This window comes from Capricornis sumatraensis, chromosome 7 (genome assembly GCF_032405125.1).
Source record: "Capricornis sumatraensis isolate serow.1 chromosome 7, serow.2, whole genome shotgun sequence".
Lineage (NCBI taxonomy): Eukaryota > Metazoa > Chordata > Mammalia > Artiodactyla > Bovidae > Capricornis > Capricornis sumatraensis.
Window position 1 is genome coordinate 59796273 of NC_091075.1, and position 24556 is coordinate 59820828.

At 46.1% G+C, this 24556-nt stretch overlaps 1 protein-coding gene across 5 annotated transcripts in view; it reads left to right on the forward strand.

The window, feature by feature from the left end:
* The window catches only part of TBC1D1 (TBC1 domain family member 1), a 217306-nt gene that overhangs the window by 166007 nt on the left and 26743 nt on the right, over positions 1 to 24556 (forward strand). For all 5 annotated transcript variants that reach the window (XM_068975380.1, XM_068975382.1, XM_068975381.1 and 2 more), the window contains 3 exons: positions 555 to 740; positions 7782 to 7943; positions 13878 to 14036. In XM_068975380.1, the coding sequence (XP_068831481.1) occupies positions 555 to 740; positions 7782 to 7943; positions 13878 to 14036 (507 nt within the window). The remainder of the gene's footprint in view (positions 1 to 554; positions 741 to 7781; positions 7944 to 13877; positions 14037 to 24556) is intronic.

Genomic DNA, 24556 nt, shown 5'->3' on the forward strand with positions numbered 1-24556 from the left:
AACTGTATGTATAATCCAAAAAATACAATAAAGAGATAAATATAATAAGAAAAGGAGAGTCACAGAGAACAAACTTAGTGGTTCAGGGGGAGGTGGGATGAAGGGGAAGAGGATAAGGGATGTATAAAATAAACTACAAGAATATATTGTATAACACAGGAAATATAGCCAGTACTTTGTATGAACTATAAATGGAGTATAACCTTTAAAAATTGTGAATCACTATATTATACACCTGTGACATATAATGTGTGTGTGCTCAGTTGTGTCCGACTCTGCAGTCCCGTGGACTGTAGCCTGCCAAACTCCTCTGTCCTTGGGATTTCCCAGGCAAGAATACTGGAGTGGGTTGCCATGCCGTGATCCCAGGGGATCTCCTCGACCCAGGGATCGAAGCTGCGTCTCTTGCATTGGCAGGCAGATTCTTCACCACTGTACCACCTGGGAAGCCAACATATAATACTGTATAGCAACTATACTTTACTTAAAAAATAAAATAAATGAAAAGGAAAAAAGAAAACTGACCGTCCTGAAATGTCCTTTTGCCTCCTCAGATTACTCAGAGTTGGGAGACCTTCCCCCACGATCTCCACTAGAACCAGTTTGTGAAGATGGACCCTTTGGCCCTGTCCCAGAGGAAAAGAAAAGGACATCTCGTGAACTTCGAGAGCTGTGGCAAAAGGCCATTCTGCAACAGATACTGCTGCTCAGGATGGAGAAGGAAAATCAAAAGCTGCAAGGTTGGTTTTCTTCTTTTAACGCTAAACTGGCCTGATGGTGGTTTAATTGGTCCTGACTCTAAAGTGAGACACATCAGAGATGTGTTATTAGAAAGAAGCAAGGTACTCCAACATACATAAATATACATATTAAATGCCTGTTTTACTTTTTTAAAGTAAAGTTAATGCCTTTTACTTTCGGGAGATTTAATGATAATTTCATCCATTGTATTAAGTTGAATCTTCTGAGAGGCATCCTTCAAATGTCAGCTTTAATTCTCTGAAAAGTGTCTTTTGTTTTCTTCTCTCTCTTGTCCCTGCTTCGTCCTCTGCTGTAGTCTTTGCCTGGGTATTAGGTATGAACAGATCCGACATAAATCATTAAAGTTCATAACCTCACTCTGTACTTTTTTAGTGAGTTGCAGCTAATCTGAAAAGCAGAGAACTAGACTTTGGGTTAGCTGAGTTCTACCTGTATTGATACTCAGGTTTTATATAGACTGACTCGTTTAATCCTGGTGACAACTCCAGAAGTTACTTATTACTATTGCATTTAATAATAAGGTTCTGTACTCCTCATGTCACCCCAAGAAAACCTACTAAGTTACTCCAGAAGGCCAGCTAGTAGTAGCCTGAAGAGAAAACTGAGGCTCAGAGCAGCGCCAGGGTTATGTTAGTGCCAAATTGAGACATGAAGTCTGAAGTTTAAATTTTGTTCATTTCGTAATTCCATTAGTCATTTGAATCAAGTATTATTTTCAGAGTAGCTGAGAAGCTTGAATCAAGTATTATTTTCAGAGTAGCTGAGAAGCTATGTTTTATGCACCTGGTAGTATAACAGAAAGAACATGGGTCTTGGAGTACAGAGAGTTGTCTGAATGTAAAATAGGGAGGATTTTGGTTGAGAAATCTGAACATACTCTTTAAAAGGGAGGCTTGCACATGCTGACCCTGTCCAGAGCAGTTTTGGAATTACTTCCTGTTTCATTGAACTTGCTCCTTGACTGCAGATCTTCATCTTTTATTGTAACGTTTTTATAGAACTCAAAAGTTAAGACAGCAAATCTGATGAATAAGGTTCATTGTCCAAACGAGTATATCATCTCTGACCAAAGGGCAAGGAGTCAAATACAGAGTGATAACACCTTTCGATAAGAATAGTTGGACAGTAGAAACGGACTGTTCATGATGTCACGGCCTCTCCATACCCAGTACTGAAGCTGAGAAAGACCGCTCGTCCCATGAGGCTACTGTGGAAAGAGATGCTGTGGTGAGGGGATTTTATAGCAGTGAATGCTAAGTTTTCTCCCAACTCTGGTTTTCTATCATTTTGTTGCCTGTTCTTGAAAGTAATTCTAAAAGCAGATGTCTAAAAGAGATTTGATAGTGATGGCATCGCTGAGTGTTCCATCAACTAAATGACAGCTTTGGAGCAGAGCAGTTAGAGTCATTGGATGTTGGTTGGGACTTTTGTTAAAAACCTAAAAGGCAATTACATTCATCATATAGCCCATAAACCTTGATGCTTATCCTATCCAGTCTTCTTGCAGATGGCAGCCGCAGGAACTCAGAACGTAGTTGTAAAACGCAAAGGATACTGGCTGGCTTCTTGGGAATGTTTCTTGGGAATTGTAACTGTACTTGATGATACAGGATCAGATTGCCACAGAGGCAAAGCTTTTGTGAAGCCGTGCAAGTGATGGCCAGGCCAGCTAGAATGGATGCGGAAGGGTTCCCTAAGGTACCTGGAATACCTTGCCGGGTGTTGCATTGAGTTCAGTAGCCCTTGCTAGGAGCCTCATTTGCTACTTCCTTATTTCATCCAGCAGAGTTCTGTCCTGTGTGGTCTCATATTGTTACTGTCTGAGTCTATTTCTTTCCTTAGCTCTATAAAGTCCAACTTAAAAGCATAATAAACTTCCTAAATATCATTTAGGAAGCATTGTGTCAGTGTGTACAGTACCTATATTGCTGAGGAAAATAATCACCAATAAGAGCCTGATCATGAATCATCTAAAAACATTTAATAGGTTTTCTTGGAGTTACATGAGGGGTACAGAACCTTATTATTAAATGCAAAAGCAAGATTTTACAAAAACCTGCCAGAAGTTCACTAGAGAGAATCATTCTATTCTTTTTCTTTTTTTTTTTTTGCAGCTGAGAGATACTCTTGCAGTTGATTAAGGGTTCAGGCTGAATTGCATGCTCTTTGGGAAAGAAATTAGAGGAACATATACCCATTCCCATGGTTAAGGCTTTTTCTTGGCTTTGGAATGCATGGATCAAATATTTATTACTATTCTTGGAGCATTACATCCAAGAAAGAATCAAACCCTGTTGTCTGAACCTACTTCACTTACTTGTTGACCATTGGAGGCTGAATTGTGCTTTCCTCCAAGGTAAACAGCTGATTTTCAGTGGTGTTGGGACTGAAATGCAGGGCCTCTCTCATGGGCCCACAGTCCTCTGCAGCACCCTTTGCAAGGCCGTTTCCCCCAGTTACGCATGATGGAGCAGCCTGATGCTGGACAGTAGGGCAAGTCACCACAACCGTGGGTTTTGGTCAGCACTGTATTGCTTTTGGGATGAGCCATATACTTAATGTTGCAGATACTTGTTCAGTTGCTAAGTCCTGTCTGACACTTTGTGAGCCCATGAGCTGCAGCACGCCAGGCTTCCCTGTTCTTCACTACCTCCCTATGTTTGCTCAAACTCGTGTCCTTTGAGTCGGTGATGCCATCCAACCATCCCATCCTCTGTCATCCCTGTCTCCTCCTGCCCTCAGTCCTTCCCAGCATCAGGGTCTTTTCCAGTGAGTCAGCTCTTCACATCAAGTGGCCAAAGTATTGGAGCTTCAGCTTCAGCGTCAGTCCTTCCAGTGATTATTCAGGGTTGCTTTCCATTAGGATTGACTGGCTTGATCTCCTTGCAGTCCAAGGGACTCTCAAGAGTCTTCTCCAACACCACACTTTGAAAACATCAGTCCTTCAGTGCTCAGTCTTCTTTATGGTTCAACTCTTACATCCATACATGACTGCTGGAAAAACCATAGCTTTGACTATATGGACCTTTGTCAGCAAAGTGATGTCTTTGCTTTTTAATACACTGTCTAAGTTTGTTACAGCTATTCCTCCAAGGGGCAAGCGTCTTTTAATTTTGTGGCTGCAGTCACTGTCTGCATTGATGTTGGAGCCCAAGAAAATGAAATCTCATTCCACATTTTCTCCATGTATTTGCCATGAAGTGATAGGAGTGGATGCCATGTTCTAAGTTTTTTGAATGTTGAGTTTTAAGCCAACTTTTTCATTCACCTCTTTCACCTTTATCAAGACATTCTTTAGTTCTTCTCTTTCTACCATTGAAGTGGTATCATCTGCATATCTGAAGTTACTGATATTTCTCCCTGCAATCTTGATTCCAGCTTGTGCTTCATCCAGCCCAGCATTTCTCATGATGTACTCTGCATGGAAGTTAAATTGGCAGGGTGACAGTATACAGCCTTGATGTACTCCTTTCCCAGTTTGGAGCCAGTCTGTTGTTCCATGTCCAGTGCTAACTGTTGCTTCTTGTTCTGCTTACAGGTTTCTCAGGAGGCAGGTAATGTGGTCTCGTATTCCCATCTCATTAAGAATATTCCACAGTTTGTTCTTTTGTCCTTTCCACTGTGTGATCCACACAGTCAAAGGTTTTAGCATAGTCAGTGAAGCAGAAGTAGATGTTTTTTGGAATTCCCTTGCTTTCTGTATGATCCAATGTATGTTGGCAATTTGATCTCTGATTCCTCTTCCTTTTCTAAATCCAGCTTGTGCATCTGGAAGTTTTCACTTCACATACTGTTGAAGCCTAGCGTGAAGGATTTTGAACATCCTCTTGCTAGCATGTGAAATGAGTGCAATTGTACAGTAGTTTGAACATTCTTTGGCATTGCCTTTCTTTGGGATTGGGAAGAAAACTGACCTTTTCCAATCCTGTGGCCACTGCTGAGTTTTCCAAATTTGCTGGCATAATGAGTGCAGCACTTGTAACAGCACCATCCTTTAGGATCTGAAGTAACTCAGCTGGAATTCCATCACCTCCACTAACTTTAGCTTTGTTCATAGTAATGCTTCCTAACACCCAGTTGACTTCACACTCCAGGATGTCTGACTCTGCAAATCATCATGGTTATCTGCATAATGGTAACAGTGAAGTTTGAGTTTTAATTGAATTATAATTAAAGATATTTTTTAAAGTTTTTTTTCCTGGTTAAACAAATACTGCATGTTTATTATAAAAAGTTAGATAGTGTAGTTTTTCTAAAATTTCTACAAGTTTGGGTGTCATTTAAATACCCAGCCTCCCAGCCCCTTAGCCTTCCTTCCCTTCCTAAGCTTTCAAGAGACGGCAGCACTCTGAGCAGCATCTTGTCTGTGAAGTTCAGTTCAGTTCAGTTGCTCAGTCATGTCCGACTCTTTGTGACCCCATGGACTGCAGCACACCAGGCTTCCCTGTCCATCATCAACTCCCTGAGCTTACTCAAACTCATGTCCATTGAGTTGGTGATGCCATCCAACCGTCTCATCCTCTGTCATCCCCTTCTTCTCCCACCTTCAATCTTTCCCAGCATCAGGGTCTTTTCAGATGAGTCAGTTCTTCACATCAGGTGGCCAAAGTACTGGAGTTTCAGCTTCAGCATCAGTCCTTCTAATGAATAGTCAGGACTGATTTCCTTTAGGATGGAGCTGGTTGGATGTCCTTGCTGTCCAAGGGACTCTCAAGAGTCTTCTCCAACACCACAATTCAAAAGCATCAATTCTTGAGCACTCAGCTTTCTTTATAGTCCAACTCTCACATCCATACATGACTATTGGGAAAACTGTAGCTTTGACTAGACGGACCTTTGTTGGCAAAGTAATGTCTCTGCTTTTTAATATGCTCTCTAAAATGGTCATAACTTTTCTTCCAAGAAACAAGTATCTTTTAATTTCATGGCTGCAGTCACCATCTGCATTGATTTTGGAGCCCCCCAAAATAAAGTCTCTCACTGTTTCCATTGTTTCCCCATCTATTTGCCATGAAGTGATGGGACCAGATGCCATGATCTTAGTTTTCTGAATGTTGGTGAAGGCCAGGGAAGCCTGGCATGCTGTAGTCCATAGGGTCAGAAAGAGTCAGACACAACTGAGAGACTGAACAGCTAAGTATATTTCATCTCACTTAATCTTTACAGGAGCGACTCAAGGAAACAGTGGTAATTACTATTTTAAAAATAATTCAGGGTGCAAAAATCCTGTGCCCAGCACATCCTACTCTGCTGCCCTGGACAAAGTAATGAACCTGCTCAACCTCGGTCTTCTCCAGAATTAAGATTTGGGGCTAGGGAGTGTGTGTTTATGGGGTCAGGGGAGAGCAGACTTATTCGAGGTGCACACTGACTTATCAGTGTCTCTGGGACTAAGAAGAACTCTTTGCCAATAAACTGAACAGCCGAGATGAAATGGACAAACTTACTGACAGATGCAATTTATCAAAACTGAAATAAGAAAAAAAAAGTCTGAATGGCCCTATATCTGTTAAAGAGATAAACTTTGTATTAAAAATCTTTCACAGAAAGAAAACTCTAGGTCCAAACAGCTCCACTGGGTTCTATAAAATATTTAAGGCTCCAAATTGATACATCCCTAGAAAACAATGTGTCATTCATCACAGCAAGTTCTGCAGTGTGGTAGAGAACAGTAGAGAAAGGCGGGGGGCTTAGGCCCACTATGCCTTCTGCTTGGGCCTTGGGTGTTGAGCCCAGTCTTCTCATTCAAAAAAAACCCTGCCTCAGATTCATGTTGATGTATGGCAGAAACTAACATAAAATTGTAAAGCAATTATCTGTCAATTAATAAATAAAAATGTTGTTTTAAATATTATTGAAGAAACATAAAAAAAACCCTACCTAGAGTGTTGTTAACATTAAACGTTGCTAAATATAAAGTACTGAGGACATAGAGTATTCGTTTATTATTGTCATAAGACAAGTTTAGCAGCTCTGCAGAAGCCTGTATACTGGCCCCTGCTTAGCTATGTCTCCTACCTGCTTTCCCATTAAACTCCCAGTCCAGATGGGGGATGTGCTGTGGAATGGGTGGGGACTGACAGCATTGCCCCTGTGATCTGAATAGGAATTAGTGGTTTGGTGGGAGTAAGGCTGTCAGCTTTAGTCCTTCTTAGAGTGCTCAATTACGTTCCTTTTCTTCTGTTGGTCCCCCCACCTCCAGTTTGGTGATTCAGGTAGAATTCTTCCTAATGGACCTGTAAGCTGAAAAAGGTAGGAAGTAGTAACTATCTTCTTGTATTTGAGAAGATGCCATGTGAAAAAGGCAGATTTATTCTGTTCAGCCCCAGGCAGCAGAAACATGAGGAAGGGTAGACGTTGTCAATACTTAAAGGTTTGGCTCCAGGTAAGAAGGAACTATCCTCTGAGAGCCTCTCCTGGTTTAGGTGAAAGTGAAAGTGAAGTCGCTCAGTCGTGTCCAACTCTTTGCGACCCCATGGACCGTAGCCTACCACACTCCTCCGTCCATGGGATTTTCGCGGCAAGAATACTGGAGTGGGTTGCCATTTCCTTCTCCAGGGGATCTTCCCAAGCCAGGGATCGAATCCAGGTCTCCTGCATTGTAGGAAGACACTTTACCATCTGAGCCACCATGGAAGTCCAGTTTAGGTAAAGTTTTGTTGAAATCTAATCCTGCCAGGCACTAGGAATTCTAACACACAGTTCTTCCCTTTGACATGTTTACAGTTAGTAGGGTAGCTATGGAGATGGATAGGATTGGATAGGTGTAGTATATTTTAGCAGTAGAGCCAACAAAATCCATCGGGGATGGAGGAATAAGAGGGATCAGGGATGCCTCCTGGGTATATAGCTTTTTCTGTGATAAGGAAGCTGGGGTGGGGCGGGAACCAGTCTTCACCTTGGACCTGTTAAGCTGGCTGCAAGCATCTCAGTGGTGGTGATAAAGCAGGCAGCCTTGCTGTGAGACAGGAGACACATAGCTATAACTCACTAATGTGCTCTTAAATTGTCTGTTCTAGCCTCTGAGAATGATTTGCTGAACAAGCGCCTAAAGCTTGATTATGAAGAAATCACTCCTTGTCTTAAAGAAGTGACTGCAGTGTGGGAAAAGATCCTTAGCACTCCAGGAAGATCAAAAATTAAGTTTGACATGGAAAAAATGCACTCGGCTGTTGGCCAAGGTAAGCCTAACTGGGAATCAGTCCAGTTGGCCTCACCCCTCGTTGATAACTAGGGAGAAGTATGGAATAAAAAAAATTTTTTTAGGTTCAATTTCAGTGGCCGTCTCTCTCCTATTTATCATGTGTTTACCTAATCTGTTTCCAGATGTCTTCATCACAATTTCTCTTAAATTACAATTTCTCTTCATTACGATTTCTCTTAATTAAGGAAACAGGAAGAAGAAAAAGGTACACCTAAGGGCATAGTTGCCTACAAGCTGTATAATGATGTGATGATACACAGAGTTCAATAGTAAACCGACAACAAGTTGTGTCCCTTCTGTCTGGGTGCTCTCAGGTCACAGTGTCCAGCCCAGACTTCAGGCAGGTAGACTCGGGTTGGAATTGCGCTTCTACCACTTACTTTGCAGAGTGATCTTAGGCAAATGGCTTAACCTCTCAGAGCCTCACTTTACACGTGTGTGAGATGTGCGTGACAACAGTGGCTGTAGTGAGGAGCCGCTGCAGGTGTGTGCTCTGCTGAAAGGCTGTGGTGTGTTGGCAGCCTGTGTTTTCAGTGTGATCTGCTGACTGTGTGCTGGTCTGGACAGTTGCTTATCCAAGGTAAGTGCGAAACTTGAGACTCAGCATCTAGAAACTTCCCCCATGATTTGACAGTGATCCTAGTGGAAAAAAGTGGTCTTGTATATTTTGTCAGTCTTATTTTTTTCTATTGCTAATTCACTGTATTTTATCAAAGTATCAGTCTGTAAGGATTGGAACATTTAAAAAGAAAAAACTGGTCTTTCACTGGAACATTTCAAAAGGAAAAACTGGAGGTACTTTGACTTCCATTTTAGAGCTTATTGATTCTTCTTCAGTGATTGTTAGTGTTCCAGTAACACAAAACTATTTATTTTAAAATGTGTGTTAATATCTGCTGGCAAGATGGGAAGTTTCCTGAGTCTAACTTAGTTCTAGTGCTCCTGAAGTCTTGGCAGTCTGGGCGTGAATAACCAGGTGGTTAGAATAAAGGTGGTAAATCTCATCTTCTGGCTGCGTCAGCAGTTCAGTAAACCAAGTTGCACGTGCATTATTTGTCTCTGCGAGTAAATGGAGCAAAGCAGCTTTTCTGCTGTGGTCTCTCTATTAGGTATTATCTAACCTTTATCTGAGTTTTGACCACTTAAGTTTATATGAGTTACCACTAGTTATAACTTTCCCATTCATATGGTTAAGGAGACTTGGACCTAGAGATGTTGAGTTATGGGCCCAGGACCACAGAGTAGGTTGCATCCCAGGCTGCTAGAGTTCTGTCCACCACTGATGCTGCCCAAGGTTGAACGAGGCCTCGGCCGTGCTGTTGTGGGTGCTGAGGACTCAGGTCTTGTATTGGCCACAGTGGCCTGTGGCAGTTGTCCTCATCTTTCTGGCCTCTGGCTTCCAGAATGAGAGGTGTGGACCCCACAGAGGATCTCACAGCTTTCTTCCAGCTCTTATATTCTTTGTGCATTAATGGTTGCTGGAGGCTTACCTGTCCCCAGATTGCCATTTTGAAAAAAGAAAGCAGAGTAAAGAATGAGTCCTGTCTTCCCCTTGTCAGTGTTGACTAGATGGTAGTCTTCAGGTGGCTCTACTTTTGCATAGGTAAATTGCATGGTTCTGTGACAGCAGTCCAAATGTTTGAGCTTCTTAGGAGCCTGGCACCTGGACATATAGTGGTTTTCATCATGCGTTTACAAGAGGAACCAAATAGAAGTACTCTAGGTACTTGGTCAGGAAGAGCCCCTGGAGAAGGGCATGGCAACCCACTCCAGTATTCTTGCCTGGAAAATTCCATGGACAGAGGAACCTGGTGTGCTACAGTCCATGGGGTCGCAAAGAGTCGGACACGACTGAGCTCAGCACAGTGTCTGGAACCTACATGATGAAGCTGACGATAGGGGATTGGACAGTTTATACTCAGGTGAGCTGCCACATCACTGTGCCAGGAACTTTGTATCACTGATTGTAAAGGGATTATTGCTATTCCTTTTACTAACTGTACAAGGAAATTGTTGTTTGTCAGTTATTCAGCTGGTTTCAACATATAAGATCTAACACCTCCAAACAGATGACTACAGTCCATCTCCTAACTCAGAGTTATTATAAAAAGAGATCAAATCAGAACTTCACCTTGAATCTCTGAAGAAGAGGCCAAGTCACTTACAAACCCTTGAAATAAAAACATGCCCTGTACGGGTAACAAGGCCTTTCTTCTTGATGATCTAAAGACCCCTAAGTGGCAGAAGTAGAGAGATTTATAAATGTCCCAAGTTAAAGTTGGATCAGGATGGTGGGATTTTAGGGTGTCAACTTGGTACGAGGAAGAAGAATTACAGGGAATTTTAAATAATTCAAAGTTTACTTTGGCTTTAAATGATTTCTCCAAAGGTGGCAAGGTAGAGTTTTAGAACCTGGACCACACTTTTCTAGGAGTGGCATTGCAGAGAGGCAAAGAGGCTTCCTGAGCAGCTGGCAGTGTGAGATAGGTGCAGTCTCTTCTTACCTTTGCCCCAGCACTGCCACGTGTAGAAACCCATTCTAGAAATTAATCAGTAAAAATATTTGGCAGTGGGAAGAGTGTTGACTGTGGTGACATTTAATGGCTGAAAAACCCAACCACATGGCCACACCCCGATCATATTCCTTGCAAATAGCACAGTAGATTTGTATTAACTGATGTAGAAGATGTCTGTGGTAAGTTGTTGAGAAAGGAGAGCGGGGCCTCATGTGCCGCTCTGTGTCTCCGTCACTGTGTGTGGCGTGTTTGCAGACGCCTGAGTTGCAGGGAGGATGGCCATATATCCGGGTTGCCCAGCATGCTCTTGCTTTTCCACCTGTCCAAGTACAATAATTGATAGCCTTCCTCCCCTTCACTGTCAAAAGCTTCCTGCTTTGGGTGGTGAATTGTGTGTTACCTCTAGTAAGGGGTGGTTTTTCACTTTCTTCCTTATCTCTCTTTATTTTCAGAAGATTGTCCCCCTCCCCCATATAAATAATGAGCAGTAAAGGCAGTAAAAATTTTAAAGTATTTACATACAGAAGGAGGGTGGCCTCCTGCCTGCAGGCCCTGGTCCATTGCCAGGGTTCTCTCTGGGGTCAGGAGTAGAGGCAAAACCGAGCATGGGGCAGGGTGTTGAAGATCATTCTTACCCAAAACATTGGCATCAGTTTGCATGACCCTTTGTTTCTAAATCATACAATGTAAGCTTTCCTTTAAACTCCAGAGTATGTGGTACTGTCAGTGACAGCCAATACTTGTTTCCTCCCCCAAATAAAAGTTTGATAAGATAATGGGAATGATTTAGTAATAAGGGGAAATTGGTCCTCTCATAACTTGGGATATTTCCCAGTTTGACAGGATATTTTGTTGAAAGCCCCACTATTAATCATTTAACATGCTGACTATTTTTCAGCCTATGGTCTGAAATACGAGGTTTATACGTGTCTATACACACCTCTCCCCTTGAGAAACATCTGAGCAGGAATAGTAGGGAGAAAAGAAACAGAATAATATAAAAAGGCAGATAACAGAATACATTAGTTTTCCGTTGCTGCCATAACACATGGTAACAAAATTGGTGGCTAAAACAACAGAAAGTCTTCGCTCAGTGCTGGAAGCCAGGTGTCTGAAGTCGGGTGTGGGCAGGCTGCACTCAGCCCCTTCAGGCTCCTGGTGGCCGTCAGCATTGCTTGTTTGTGGCCACAACACTTTGTCTCGGCCTCCATGGACATGGCATCTCCTCCTCTTGTCTTCTAAAGATATTGGATATAGGGACCACCTGGATAATGATCACCCAGGATGATCTTATTTCAAGGTCTTTGCCTAACTTAATTATATCTGCAAAGACCCTTTTCCCGAATAAGGTAACACTCAGAGCTTCTGGTGATCAGGATGTGGACATACCTTTTTGGAGGTCACCATTCAACCTACTTCACAGGGTCATCCAGTTAACTCTTGAGATGAACATTCAGAGGGTAGGATGTGGTCACAATAAGTGTGGTCACGCTTTTCTCCCACTGTGTAAAACCAAATCACTGACTGTACTATAAGTATTTCCAGGAGATGGCTGAGCAGCGCTCTCTAGAGTTCCTCTGGGTCTGTTACAAATGAAATTGACTCTCTGGTTCAGATCCACAAATGATGATTTTATTATTAATTGCCAGGTAGGAACATAAAATATTCTCCCCATCATCCTTGTGAGTAGCAGCTTGTCCAGCAGAGAGAACTTTAAGAGAAAATGGCGGTCACTGTCCCTGGGCTGCCACCAACCCACTGGGGCATCTCTGCTCAGCAGGGGGCCTCTGTTTCCTCCTCCTCACCATGTGGAATATCGTCGCGTTCCCCACAGCAGGTTGTGGGGATGACGTGCAGTGTGTGGACCAGCGACAGCACCTGGTCACCTCCTGGGGAGGGTTAACTGCTGCTCTTTCCTGGAGTAGCACCTGCTCTGAGAGATGGCTGGGTGGACTGGTGAGTAGCCTTTCTGGGTAGGTCCCTGAGGGGCAGGGAAGGCTACACGGTCCTCACATGCTTTTTCTGGATGGAAAAATTAATCCCTGAGTCAGAGGCTCCCTTTCTCTGAAGAGCTCTCCTCTCAGGAATGAGCAGGGTTCGGTGTCTTATCCTGCTATTTTCTTGGTCTTCGCATTTCCACATCTGGGCCTTGAAACAGCGGAGTCATGAACACAAGAATTTGATTCAGAACAGTCACTTTTTCTGATGAGCCCTCATTGACTTTAAGAGAACTTCTCTTAGGCAGCATTTTAGCAGCACTCTGAGTATTCAGCTCAGTCACATCTAAAACATTAGGCTCCCAGGTAATTTGCTTTCAGGTCCACATTGAATGCCTACCAGGGCACGTTCATGCCGACTATCCCGTCTAGCATCTGACCGCTTCCTCCAGCCCACCGTTGCAGAAGGATGTCCAGTCAGTATTCCAGAATCTCAGCTTTGATTCAGCTACTCCTTCCCCAGCTTCAAAACATTTGGTGACTCCTTTCAGCTGCCACATAAAGTGCAGGTCCCTTGCCCTCAGTTTGACCTCTAGTGAAGCCCTGTCTAGCCTGACCACCACCTGTCTGCTGCTCCCTCACGGTGTCCTTGGAGGCCCAGGCAAACACTAGCAGTTCCCTTCCTCTGACTTGACTTCTCTCTTCTTTTGCTCTTGAGTCTTGGCACCAGTGAAGGAATCCAGGAAACCTTCATCTCCTTCTTCCAAACTCGCTTGTTTGCTTCTGTCCCTTCTCTGAGATCACATTTTGCAGTGTCGTTTCACATGCTTGCAGTTACTTCCTGAGGACAGTGTTAATTGGTACAGATCAGCCCTGGGATTTCTTTGGAAGGAATGATGCTAAAGCTGAAACTCCAGTACTTTGGCCACCTCATGCAAAGAGTTGACTCATTGGAAAAGACTCTGATGCTGGGAGGGATTGGGGGCAGGAGGAAAAGGGGACGACAGAGGATGAGATGGCTGGATGGCATCACTGACTCGATGGATGTGAGTCTGAGTGAACTCCGGGAGCTGGTGATGGACAGGGAGGCCTGGCGTGCTGCGATTCATGGGGTCACAAAGAGCCGGACACGACTGAGCGACTGAACTGAACTGAAGGATTCTCATGTCTTTCATCAGTTTATTGCAGAGTTTGGCACAGTCCAAACAGAGTCCAAACATAGTACATATATACTTGAAAGGCAGGAGGGTGTCGGGGAGGTAAGGGAAGAATGGCAAGGGGTGTGGAGGAAGGAAGGGACCAAATAGGACGGAATTTTGGTTGCTTTATTTCCATTTCTGTGCTGTTAATTCATAATGGAACAAGAAGCTGAATCAGTAGAATGAGACACAACTCATTTCATCACTTAGCTGTATTCTGTACATGAAGTCTGTCTTTTTCCCACCCCTCCTCTTGAAGGTGTGCCACGACACCACCGGGGTGAAATCTGGAAATTCTTGGCGGAGCAGTACCACCTGAAGCACCCGTTTCCCTGCAAACAGCAGCCCAAGGACACGCCCTACAAAGAACTCTTAAAGCAGCTCACCTCCCAGCAGCACGCCATTCTCATCGACCTTGGTAAGCCTGCAGTCAACGTGACGTGGAGATGGAAGCCGTACTCACTCGGAAAATCTGAAGAGACCATCTGGGTTATTGAGTGGTCTGCCTTTAGGTTTAGCGATCACAATTTACTGCTAAGATGTTCAGATAAAAAAGCCCTGAAGTCATCACAAATGTCTTCTCAGGTATAAAAGCCTCCCCCTGTGCCTGGTGGCTTGTTCACTCTGAGGCGAGGCAGGCAGCCACCGTGCAGGCCCTGGTTTCCCCCAGGGTTCAGTTCAGTGACTTGGAGGTTGATAGGAGGGGTTATTGTCAACCGAACACACAGCCGGGAAATGCAAGTGTCAGAGCCACGGCTGCGTTTAGTTACAGGAGCTACCCTAGTCTCTGTGGTTTACAAACAGGATTTATTAGAAAAATTTAGAAAAAATCTAGAAAGCAGTTTGTGAGACCCTCACTTTACAGGGTCATCCAGTCAACTCTGAGATAAACATTCAGAGGGTAGGATGTGGTCACAGTAAGTGTGGTCGTGTATTTACCAAAGCACTGACTATACTATAAGTATTTCCAGGAGACAGCTGAGCAGCGCATCCTTCCTGCCTCTGCTTCCCCCTGGGGCTTTCGTCCCTGCAGGCAGCAGGGCTCCTGGGGAACTCCTTGGGCTCCAGGCCCAGCTGCTTCTAGAGCACATGGTCCTGCGTGCTGTTGCCCTGGGGCTCCCCAGGCCGGGTCAGAGCCCCCATCATGGCCCAACTCACTGAGGTTCCTTAGCACAGTGGCCAGGGGGAGGCAGGACCTTTCCCTCCAGTTGACATGAACCGGGCTGGGTGTACTGAGGCTTCTCTATCCAACCTCACTGCAGTTCATCAGGGTCTGCTTCATAAGTGTTCCCCTTCAGGCCTAAGTCTGAATGTCATCTCCGAGACTCTGTCCCCGAGGTAGCCTCTTCTCCCACCTTCAGGCTGGGTCAGGTGCCTCTGCTAAGCCTCTGTCCTACCCTCTACACTCTGCTCAGCAGACTCATGTAGTATTATTACAGTTACCATTATTATTAAAGTTAATACTTAACTTTCCCTTGGACCGAATGTTGGGGGAAGTTACTTAAACTGCTTCCTTCAGTCCTCACAGCGCAATCAGGGACATGTCCTTCCTCCTGCCCTTGTTTGGAGTTGAGGACGCTGAAATGCGGAGAGGTTAGGTGACCTGCCCCACGTAGCAGAGCTGGTGCGCCGCTGAGCGCTGGGGCTGCAGGCCTCTGCTCCTAGCCCGCACTGCACTCGGCTAGGTGGCAGTGCCTTTATGGCCTTTCTCCCCAGTGGGCTGCAGGCCTCCCGCTGTGGGCTGGCCTGGGGCCATTGTACGCCAGCTCCTCGGACAGAGCAGATCACAGAGTAGAGCTCAGTTAAGTCTCTTGATGTTGACTGAGGCGTGGTGCTGGCCTCCCAATCTCCCGTGACCCTCACCGCAGCCTTGGGAAACTGGCCCTGAACCCTCTCTAAGAAATGAGGACGGTCTCCAAGGCACAGAGAGGTCAAGTGTTGAGCACGGTCACACAGCTTCCTGCCAGGACCTAAACCCGCTCTGGCTCTGGGCTGCAGTGGACCCCTCCATCCCTCAGGCCCTCTGCCCGGGAGTCCCACACGCTCCTAGGACCCCCACGCTAGCCGGGCGGAGGGTGATGCTGCCAGGCCATGATTGTAACTTGGGGACAGTGAGCATGCAAGGCCTGGGGCAGGAGCCCATTTGGCCCACTGACCCCAAGGAAGCACTTCTGTAAATTGGCAGTAACTGTGTTTGCTAATGTGATGAGTAACAGAAAACATGACATCATATTCCTATCATGTGAAATGAAGAAAAAAATAGATTTGGGGTAGGCGGTTGAAAGGGAGGAGGGAGTACAAACAGCCGTCTCTGTGTCTCTACCCCGCCCCCTCTCCCCCCACCCCCCACACCACTCTGGAAGGGAGGAGGAGCCGTCCTGATTCTTGGATGTTCTTTTCCCTCAGTTCCTTTCAGTGAATACCCTTCTCCTTGTTCTGCGGATGCTATGCAGTTACTCTTCTGCAGAGGGGAGAAAAGGCTGAACCAGCATGAGGGCGGGGCTCTTCCCCGGGGAGTGTGTTTACACAGTCCCCCTTGACACCTCCCTTCCCAGGCCCCGTGGCTGCCTTTCCTCTAGTTGGCAGGGGTCTGCACAGGCGAGCCAGAATCTACGCCTTTTCTCCGGGCAGGGCCAGGCTGCACTCTCACGGTCTCTCTTCTCCCTCCCTACCCATCTCCCACCCTCACCCTTTGCACCTGAAGACTAGCGGCACCCCGCCCCCACTCCCCCTCCTGATGACAGTGCTGCCTCCTCTCTCCACCTCACTTCTTTCCCATCACAGCCCCCAGTTTGGATGCCCCTCAGTACCCGCCAAGGCCCCAGAGAAGCCGTTTCCAATAGTGCATTTCCCTGATAATGGTAACATCTGTGCGTCTCTCCAGGCTTCCTCCAGGGCCAGCCTCCCCTCTTCCCTTAGACCTGGAGAAGCAAAGTGTTGGCCCAGACCCAGTGGAGGCCCAGGTGCCCTGCTGCCCGGCCGGCTCTGCTGGGTTCAGGGAGGCCACGCCTAGAGGTTCCTCCAGACTACCCATTGCTCCCCCCTCACTTCTCACAATGTGGTATTTCCCAAGTCAGTTGTTTTGTCTACGCTTCTTATTTTGTCTTCACTGTGGCTCGTTCAAGGCCCGAGAAAGGTGTGTGGAGCAGCAGAGCAAAAACAAATCATGTTTCAGTTTTTCTTTAAAAGTAACATCTATATACTGGCCAAGAGAACAGAATGCTTGTTGGTTGGAAGTATTTTGGGTTTGCAAGAATTTTTGTTTTCTTAGCTTTCTGCTTTATTTTCTGAAATAAGCTGTTAATCAGTCTTTGCAACATTTTTTTTTCCTCTAAAGAGTGATAATAATAGACTTTGTATTGAATGGTGACAGAAATTGAGATGGATGGGTGGCATCATCAACTCAATGGACTTGAATTTAAGCGAACTCTAGGAGACAGTGAAGGACAGGGAAGCCTGGTATGCTGCAGTCCATGAGGTTGTTATAGAATCCGGAGTTGCGAAACACTTCTCTTGAGGACACTCAGACTAGTGGAGTACAGTTTATTACACCAGTGGGTCCAAGGGGAATCGGTTCCCAACAAGGACCCAGTGATTTCGGAGGACTTGGTTTTATACCCCCTGCTACTTGAAGGCAATGGCACCCCACTCCAGTGTTCTTGCCTGGAGAATCCCAGGGATGGGGGAGCCTGGTGGGCTGCCATCTATGGGGTCGTACAGAGTCAGACACGACTGAAGTGACTTAGCAGCAGCAGCAGCTACTTGACTGGTTTAGTTCAGTGGCTCAGTCGTGCCCGACTCTTTGCAATCCCATGGACTGCAGCGTGCCAGGCTTGCCCGTCCATCACCAACTCCAGGAGCTTGCTCATACTCACATCCATCGAGTTGGTGATGCCATCCACTCATCTCATCCTCTGTTGTCCCCCTCTCCTCCCACTTTCAGTCTTTCCCAGCATCAGGATCTTTTCAAATGAGTCACCTCTTCGCATCAGGTGGCCAGAGTATTGGAGCTTCAGCTTCAGCATCAGGCCTTCCAGTGAATATTCAGGACTGATTTCCTTTAGAATGGACTGGTTGGATCTCCTTGCAGTCCAAGGGACTCTCGAGTCTTCTCCAGCACCACAGTTCAAAAGCATCAATTCTTTGGCTCTCAGCCTTCTTTATGGTCCAACTCTCACATCCATACATGACTATAGAAAAAACCATAGCCTTGACTAGACGGACCTTTGTCAGCAAAGTAATGTCTCTGCTTTTTAATATGCTATCTAGGTGGGTCATAGCTTTTCTTCCAAGGAGCAAGGGTCTTTTAATTTTATGGCTGCAGTCACCATCCACAGTGATTTTGGAGCCCCCAAAATAAAGTCTGTCAATGTTTCCATTGTTTCCCCATCTATTTGCCATGAAGTGATGGGACTGGATGCCATGATCTTCATTTCTGAACGTTGAGTTTTAAGCCACAACATGACTGGTTACACGTTAGTAATTAGTTTTACAACATGCAGGTGCAGAAGAATTAACAATTACAACTTGAAGGTGCAGGTGCTGTCGTTAGATCTGAGACAGCCTGACCTTTACTTCCACTTTGTTTGCCATCTGTGCTGCTGCTGCTGCTGCTAAGTCGCTTCAGTCGTGTCCAACTCTGTGCGACCCCATAGATGGCAGCCCGCCAGGCTCCCCCATCCCTGGGTTCTCCAGGCAAGAACAGAGTGGGTTGCCATTTCCTTCTCCAGTGCATGAAAGTGAAAATTGAAAGTGAAGTCGCTCAGTTGTGTCTGACTCTTAGCAACGCCATGGACTGCAGCCTACCAGGCTCCTCCGTCCCTGGGATTTTCCAGGCAAGAGTACTAGAGTGGGGTGCCGTTGCCTTCTCCGTGCCCTCTGTGAGGAGGGGGTTTAATTCCTCTTGGCCCTCTTCCCAGTGGCCCCAACATTTCCCCCTCTAGATGCTCATCTTATCTTTAAGGATGGGTAAAGGTCATGGGTCATTATTGTTCCAGGGACAATGTAGCTGTAGCAAAGCTGTCAGTCTAGAGGTTACACCCTGAGTTACACACTGGAGAATTCAAGGCCAAAAATTAGAACAGTGATTAACAGAATACTCGCAAAAAGATTTTTCCACCAATCACCTTTGGTCCAAGAAAATACTGATAACCAAAAAGGAAGATTACTATTAGACATAGCTTTTACCTCAGATGTCACCTCATGGCCTTAATTAATTTGGTTAGAGTCCAGGCTACACCAAGAAAGAATCGACAGGTTGTGAGCTACCAAAGGAAGAAACGTTTCTCGTTGTTGTCTCAAGAACGACCATAGGTGGCTGAAGTCCCCTCTGTGCAAGGGAGACACCCACCAAGGAAGTCTGTCTATCACCGACAAAGGTGTGGCCCCACAAAGCCAACAGTTAAAAGTATTACAGAAGTTCCCATACGAGTGGGCCCAGGACAGGAACACATTATCCTGAGTTTGTAGTCCTGGTAGGGTTGTCATGCCGAACAGGAGAGCATCTGCTGCTCCCAATCCTTTACCCATACTAAATCTCCTGGCGAGTATGGATGTACATTAGTGCCAAGAGAAAGTGGAGTTCTCTCCTGAACATAGGGGGTGGTGTCATGGATCACCTTCCCTAACTGTTCCAGATGTCGAGACATCTCTATCCTTCCTCTTTGTAATAGATTTCCCTTTCAGTTCAGTTCAGTTCAGTCACTCAGTCATGTCTGACTCTTTGTGACCCCATGAATCGCAGCACGCCAGGCCTCCCTGTCCATCACCAACTCCTGGAATTCACTCAAACTCACGTCCATAGAGTCGGTGATGCCATCCAGCCATCTCATCCTCTGTTATCCCCTTCTCCTCCTGCCCCCAATCCCTCCCAGCATCAGTCTTTTCTAGTGAGTCAGCTCTTCGTATGAGGTAGCCAAAGTATTGGAGTTTCAGCTGTAGCATCATTCCTTCCAAAGAACACCCAGGGCTGATCTCCTTTAGAATGGACTGGTTGGATCTCCTTGCAGTCCAAGGGACTCTCAAGAGTCTTCTCCAACACCACAGTTCAAAAGCATCAATTCTTCGGGGCTCAGCTTTCTTCACAGTCCAGCTCTCACATCCATACATGACCACTGGAAAAACCATAGCCTTGACTAGATGGACATTTGTTGGCAAAGTAATGTCTCTGCTTTTCAATATACTATCTAGGTTGATCATAACTTTTCTTCCAAGGAGTAAGCGTCTTTTAATTTCATGGCTGCAGTCACCATCTGCAGTGATTTTGGAGCCCAAAAAAATAAAGTCTGACACTGTTTCCACTGTTTCCCCATCTATTTCCCATGAAATGATGGGACCAGATGCCATGATCTTTGTTTTCTGAATGTTGGGCTTTAAGCCAACTTTTTCACTCTGCACTTTCACTTTCAAGAGGCTTTTTAGTTCCTCTTCACTTTCTGCCATAAGGGTGGTATCATCTGCATATCTGAGGATATTGATATTTCTCCTGGCAATCTTGATTCCAGCTTGTGCTTCATCAAGCCCAGCGTTTCTCATGATATACTCTGCATATAAGTTAAATAAGCAGGGTGACAATATACAGCCTTGACGTACTCCTTTTCCTATTTGGAACCAGTCTGTTGTTCCATGTCCAGTTTAAACTGTTGTTTCCTGACCTGCATATAGGTTTCTCAAGAGGCAGGTCAGGTGGTCTGGTATTCCCATCTCTTTCAGAATTTTCCACACTTTATTGTGATCCACACAGTCAAAGGCTTTGGCATAGTCAATAAAGCAGAAATAGATGTTTTTCTGGAACTCTCTTGCTTTTTTGATGATCCAGCGGATGTTGGCAATTTGATCTCTGGTTCCTCTGCCTTTTCTAAAACCAGCTTGAACATCTGGAAGTTCACGGTTCATGTATTGCTGAAGCCTGGCTTGGAGAAATTTCCCTTTACTTCCCAAATAACTGGGGGAGGCCTCCCGAATATTATCTCATAGAGGGAATACCCATGTGACCGGGGGGTCATCCTGACCCTCATTAACACTGATGGCAGCATGTCCATCCAGGGGGTGCCAGTTTCTTGCATCCATTTTGCCAGAGTCACCTTGATAGTCCGGTTCATTCTCTCAACCATTCCTGAGCTTTGTGACCTCTATGCTGTATATAGTTTCTTTGCAAACCAGTTGGAGTAACTCAGCCACAAATGCTGGTCCATTATCTGATCCTATACTCAGAGGGAACCCAAATCTAGGAATGATGTCTCTCAGCATACATCGGGCCACTTCCTTTGCTTCAGTCTTGGTGGGGTAAGCTTCCACCCATCTCGTAAAAGTACATACCATTACCAGCAAATATTTGTATCCTCGGCATGGCTTTACCTCAGTGAAGTCCACTTCTAGATGTTCAAATGGAGGGGTCCCCTTTAACTGTATCCCGGGAGGCATGGTCTCCTTGGGAGCCGGGTTATTTTTGGCATAGGTTATGCATCGGAGGCTTACATCTGCACACAAGCCTGTTAGAGGTGGTATGACAAAATAGTGGAAATCTGCAACCAATTGAAATGCCAACCGAGAGGGGTCGAAAAGTCTCCCATCTGAGAGTTTGCACCATCCATCCTCCCACAGCATTCCTTGCTCGGTTCGTGCGCAGGTGGTTTCTTCCTTGCCATCAGCTGGGGCCGCTTAGGTGGTTAGTAGGCTAGACACCACAGGTGTCGCCGTAAGCTTGGTTGCTGTATTGTCCTGGGCGGCTGCTTGCTTTGCCATTCGATGGGCCAGACAGTTCCCTTTTGCCTGAGGTGTGTCCGCCCTTTGGTGGCCCCTACAGGGTATTACTGCCCCTGCAGCGGATTCCCACACTGCTTCCGACAGAAGCAGAGTTTCCTCTTTATTTTTTATCTCCTTGCTAGATGCAGTCGATAGCCCCTTTCATTATTTATGGCTCCGTGTACACGTATGGTAGTGAAGGCATACCGTGAGTCAGCATGTATATTTACCTTCTTTCTTTTAGCCAGTTTTAGGGCTCGTGTAAGTGCCCAGGGCTCTGCTCGCTGAGCCGACCAGTGTGTGGGGCGTCATCCTGCCTGCACTGCTGGATCCTTTGTGGTCACCACATCTTCAGTTTCCCGTGTCCCTGTCCCAGGTAGTTGGTCCCATCTGTGTTGTAAGTCTCAGCTGGTTGACTTAAGGGGACATCTCTGAGGTCCGGTCAGCTAGAAAAGACTTCCTCTAGCATCTCCTCACAGTCATTGGGAGGGCCTTGGCTCACCGGCAGATAAGTTGCTGGGTGGTTGCACCTTTATTTGGGGGCTTTCACAATAAAGTTCTTGATTAGCTATTTGTGAAAAGCCAGGTATCCAGATCTGGCAAAACCCTGCGGCTCCCAAAATTTCTCTCACTTGCGTTTTGGTAGTAGGCTGGCTTGTCTGATTGCTCACCTGTTTTCCTTCTAAGCCCAAGGCACACCTCCTTTGCTTTATAACAGATCCCAGGTACTTTGCGCTTCAGTCTGGCAGAACTGGGCCTTTTTCCACGATACTTGATATCCAGCCTGGTCCAGCAGGCCCAAGGGAATCTTACTCCCAGCATTGAGAACGAGTCTCTGCCATCAGGAGTAGGTCATCCACAATTGTAGGATCTGACACTTAGTAGCATCCGATGGGAAGGAGAGGAGATGTGTTGCCAGGGTTTCCTCAAATATCGTAGGGGAATTTTAAATCCTTGTGGCAGCTGAGTCCAAGTCGGCTGGGTCTTCTGAAACCTGTTCCGGGGTCTTCCCATTAGAAAGCAAAAATTCTTTGGCTAATTGCAGCCACTCTTGTACAAAAGAAAGCACCTTTCAAGTCCAAACAGGTAAAATACTGGGCATTAGGAGGCATTAGGCTTAGCAGAGTATAGACGTTAGGGACATTTGGGTATAAGGTCACTGTCGTCTCATTTCCTAACCTCAAGTCCTGAACTGGCTGCTTATCTTTTCACCCGTCCATCTTCACCGGGAGGATAGGGCTGTTCCGTGGTGATCGATGTTCCACCAGTGTGCCTGCTACCTTCACCCTATCAGTGAGGAGCTTAATTCCCTCCCTGGCAGCCAGTGGTATAGAATATTTTTTCCTTATGCGCTGGGCCCTCACCTTTAACTCTTATTACCGGATGGTGGTTTTTCACTAGTCCAGGGTGGGTACTTTCAGCCCATACTTCAGGAAACGGCCTTGTTAGGGGTTCCAGGGTTCCCCCCCGCCGATGACTGGTGTAGTGTCCGTTCATCTTCCCTTGGTAACACCTGGCTGCTTATTGAGATCTGGGCGGCCCAGCACAGCTGCCAGGAGAGCTACCTTCTATCCCTCTCCTTTTGTTTTTTCTCAGCCTCTTTATAGTTTCCTGATCCCGACTGACAAAAACTTCATCAGCAATTTCTGTCATTTGGGTGCTGGTAAGATCCAGGAACCCCTCCATCTTTTGGAGTTCCCTTCTAATACCTGGATACGACTGGGTCACAAGGGTGGCATTTCTTTGGTTTTCAGGGGTCTCTGGGTCAAAGGGGGTGTATTGTCAAATGGCTCACACAGTCTCTCATAAAACTCTGTGGGAGTCAGACGACGTTAGTCTTGGCCATGTTAGTAGGCCTGCAAGCCCCCTTCTTGTATAATGGCCGTCTTATGCCTTTCCAAGGGTTGCTTACCTTGGTCGGTATTGAAGTCCAGTCTGGTCTTGTGTCAGGAGTGGCTCCTCAGGCCCAACTTTCAGGGTCCATTTGGCCCTCTGGTGTGTTTCTTGGAGTCACTTACGTGCCTCTGTGAGGGTCCAGTGTCTCTTTTCCATACTGAAGAGGGTGAGGAGAAGCTGGGCTGTGTCATCCTACACTGGTCGGTAGGTCCTGAAAATAGTCTCCATTAGATGAATCATACCCTGCGGCTTCTCAACCATACCCTGCAAGAGGGGTGTGCCTTTGCCGGTTCAAGAGACCCGTGGTAGAGAACGGCTGATAGTAAAGAGCAGTGGGGCCAGGATGGGTGTGTCCATCTGGCCCCACCTGCGGTGCCACTTGGACCTCCCTAAGAGGCATTTGCAACACCTCTCTTTCTTAGGGTTCCTTCGTAGACCTCAGCCACCTCCAAACACTTGGCTCTCCCTTTTTCCCTCTTCTAAACTGGGGAGGGGTGGATATAATGTTGGCACAATAGGAGAGAGAGAAACCGCCTCCACTGGGGGAGGCGGAGGAGGAAAGCCTGCCTCCTCTCTCGTCCCTTCCTCTTGTTCTGGGGGTCCACCTCATGTTCCCCGGTATGGAGGGGAAGGTGGGAGTTCCTCCTCCTCCGAATCATAATATATTTCCTTTAACTTTCCTTGCTTGGGTTCTGCCTGTGCCAGAAAAATCTTGCTTTCTCCTTTTCCAAGATAACATACCTGGGCCCAAGGGGATGGTTTTTGTGCAGTGAGTAGCCATGAGTACAGGAACTGGTCTGGGTGGCTTGGCTATCCAGTTACCACAGAGTACACAGCCTGAACTTTGTCCAATACTAGGGTTCCCTCTGAGAGCCATCTCACCCCAAAGGATGGCCAGTCTATCTCACAGAAGGTTCCAGGCTTGTCTGGGGTTAACTTTATACCACGGTCTCCTCCAAAGCCCTTTTTGAAGTTTTTAATCATGCATTTAGGAACGGTTGGCTTGGATTCTCCACTACCCATCCTGTTTTTCACTTTCCTCCTATCACTTACAGCAAGTCCAACTTCTAGTTCATTGCTCCTTTGCCAGGGTCTTGTAGCCCAGCCACCATCATGTCTCCACTCAAAGGAGCATGACAACTGCCACTTTACCTCGGCTGTGACCGGGGTGAAAAGGGCCTTACCTACCAAGTCTTTCAATGATATTACCTCTCATGTTTCTCTGTCAGCAGCCAGCGAAATCCAATCAATTAAGGCTTCTACATACTCCTCCTCGCACAAGTCTGATCCTGGCAAAAC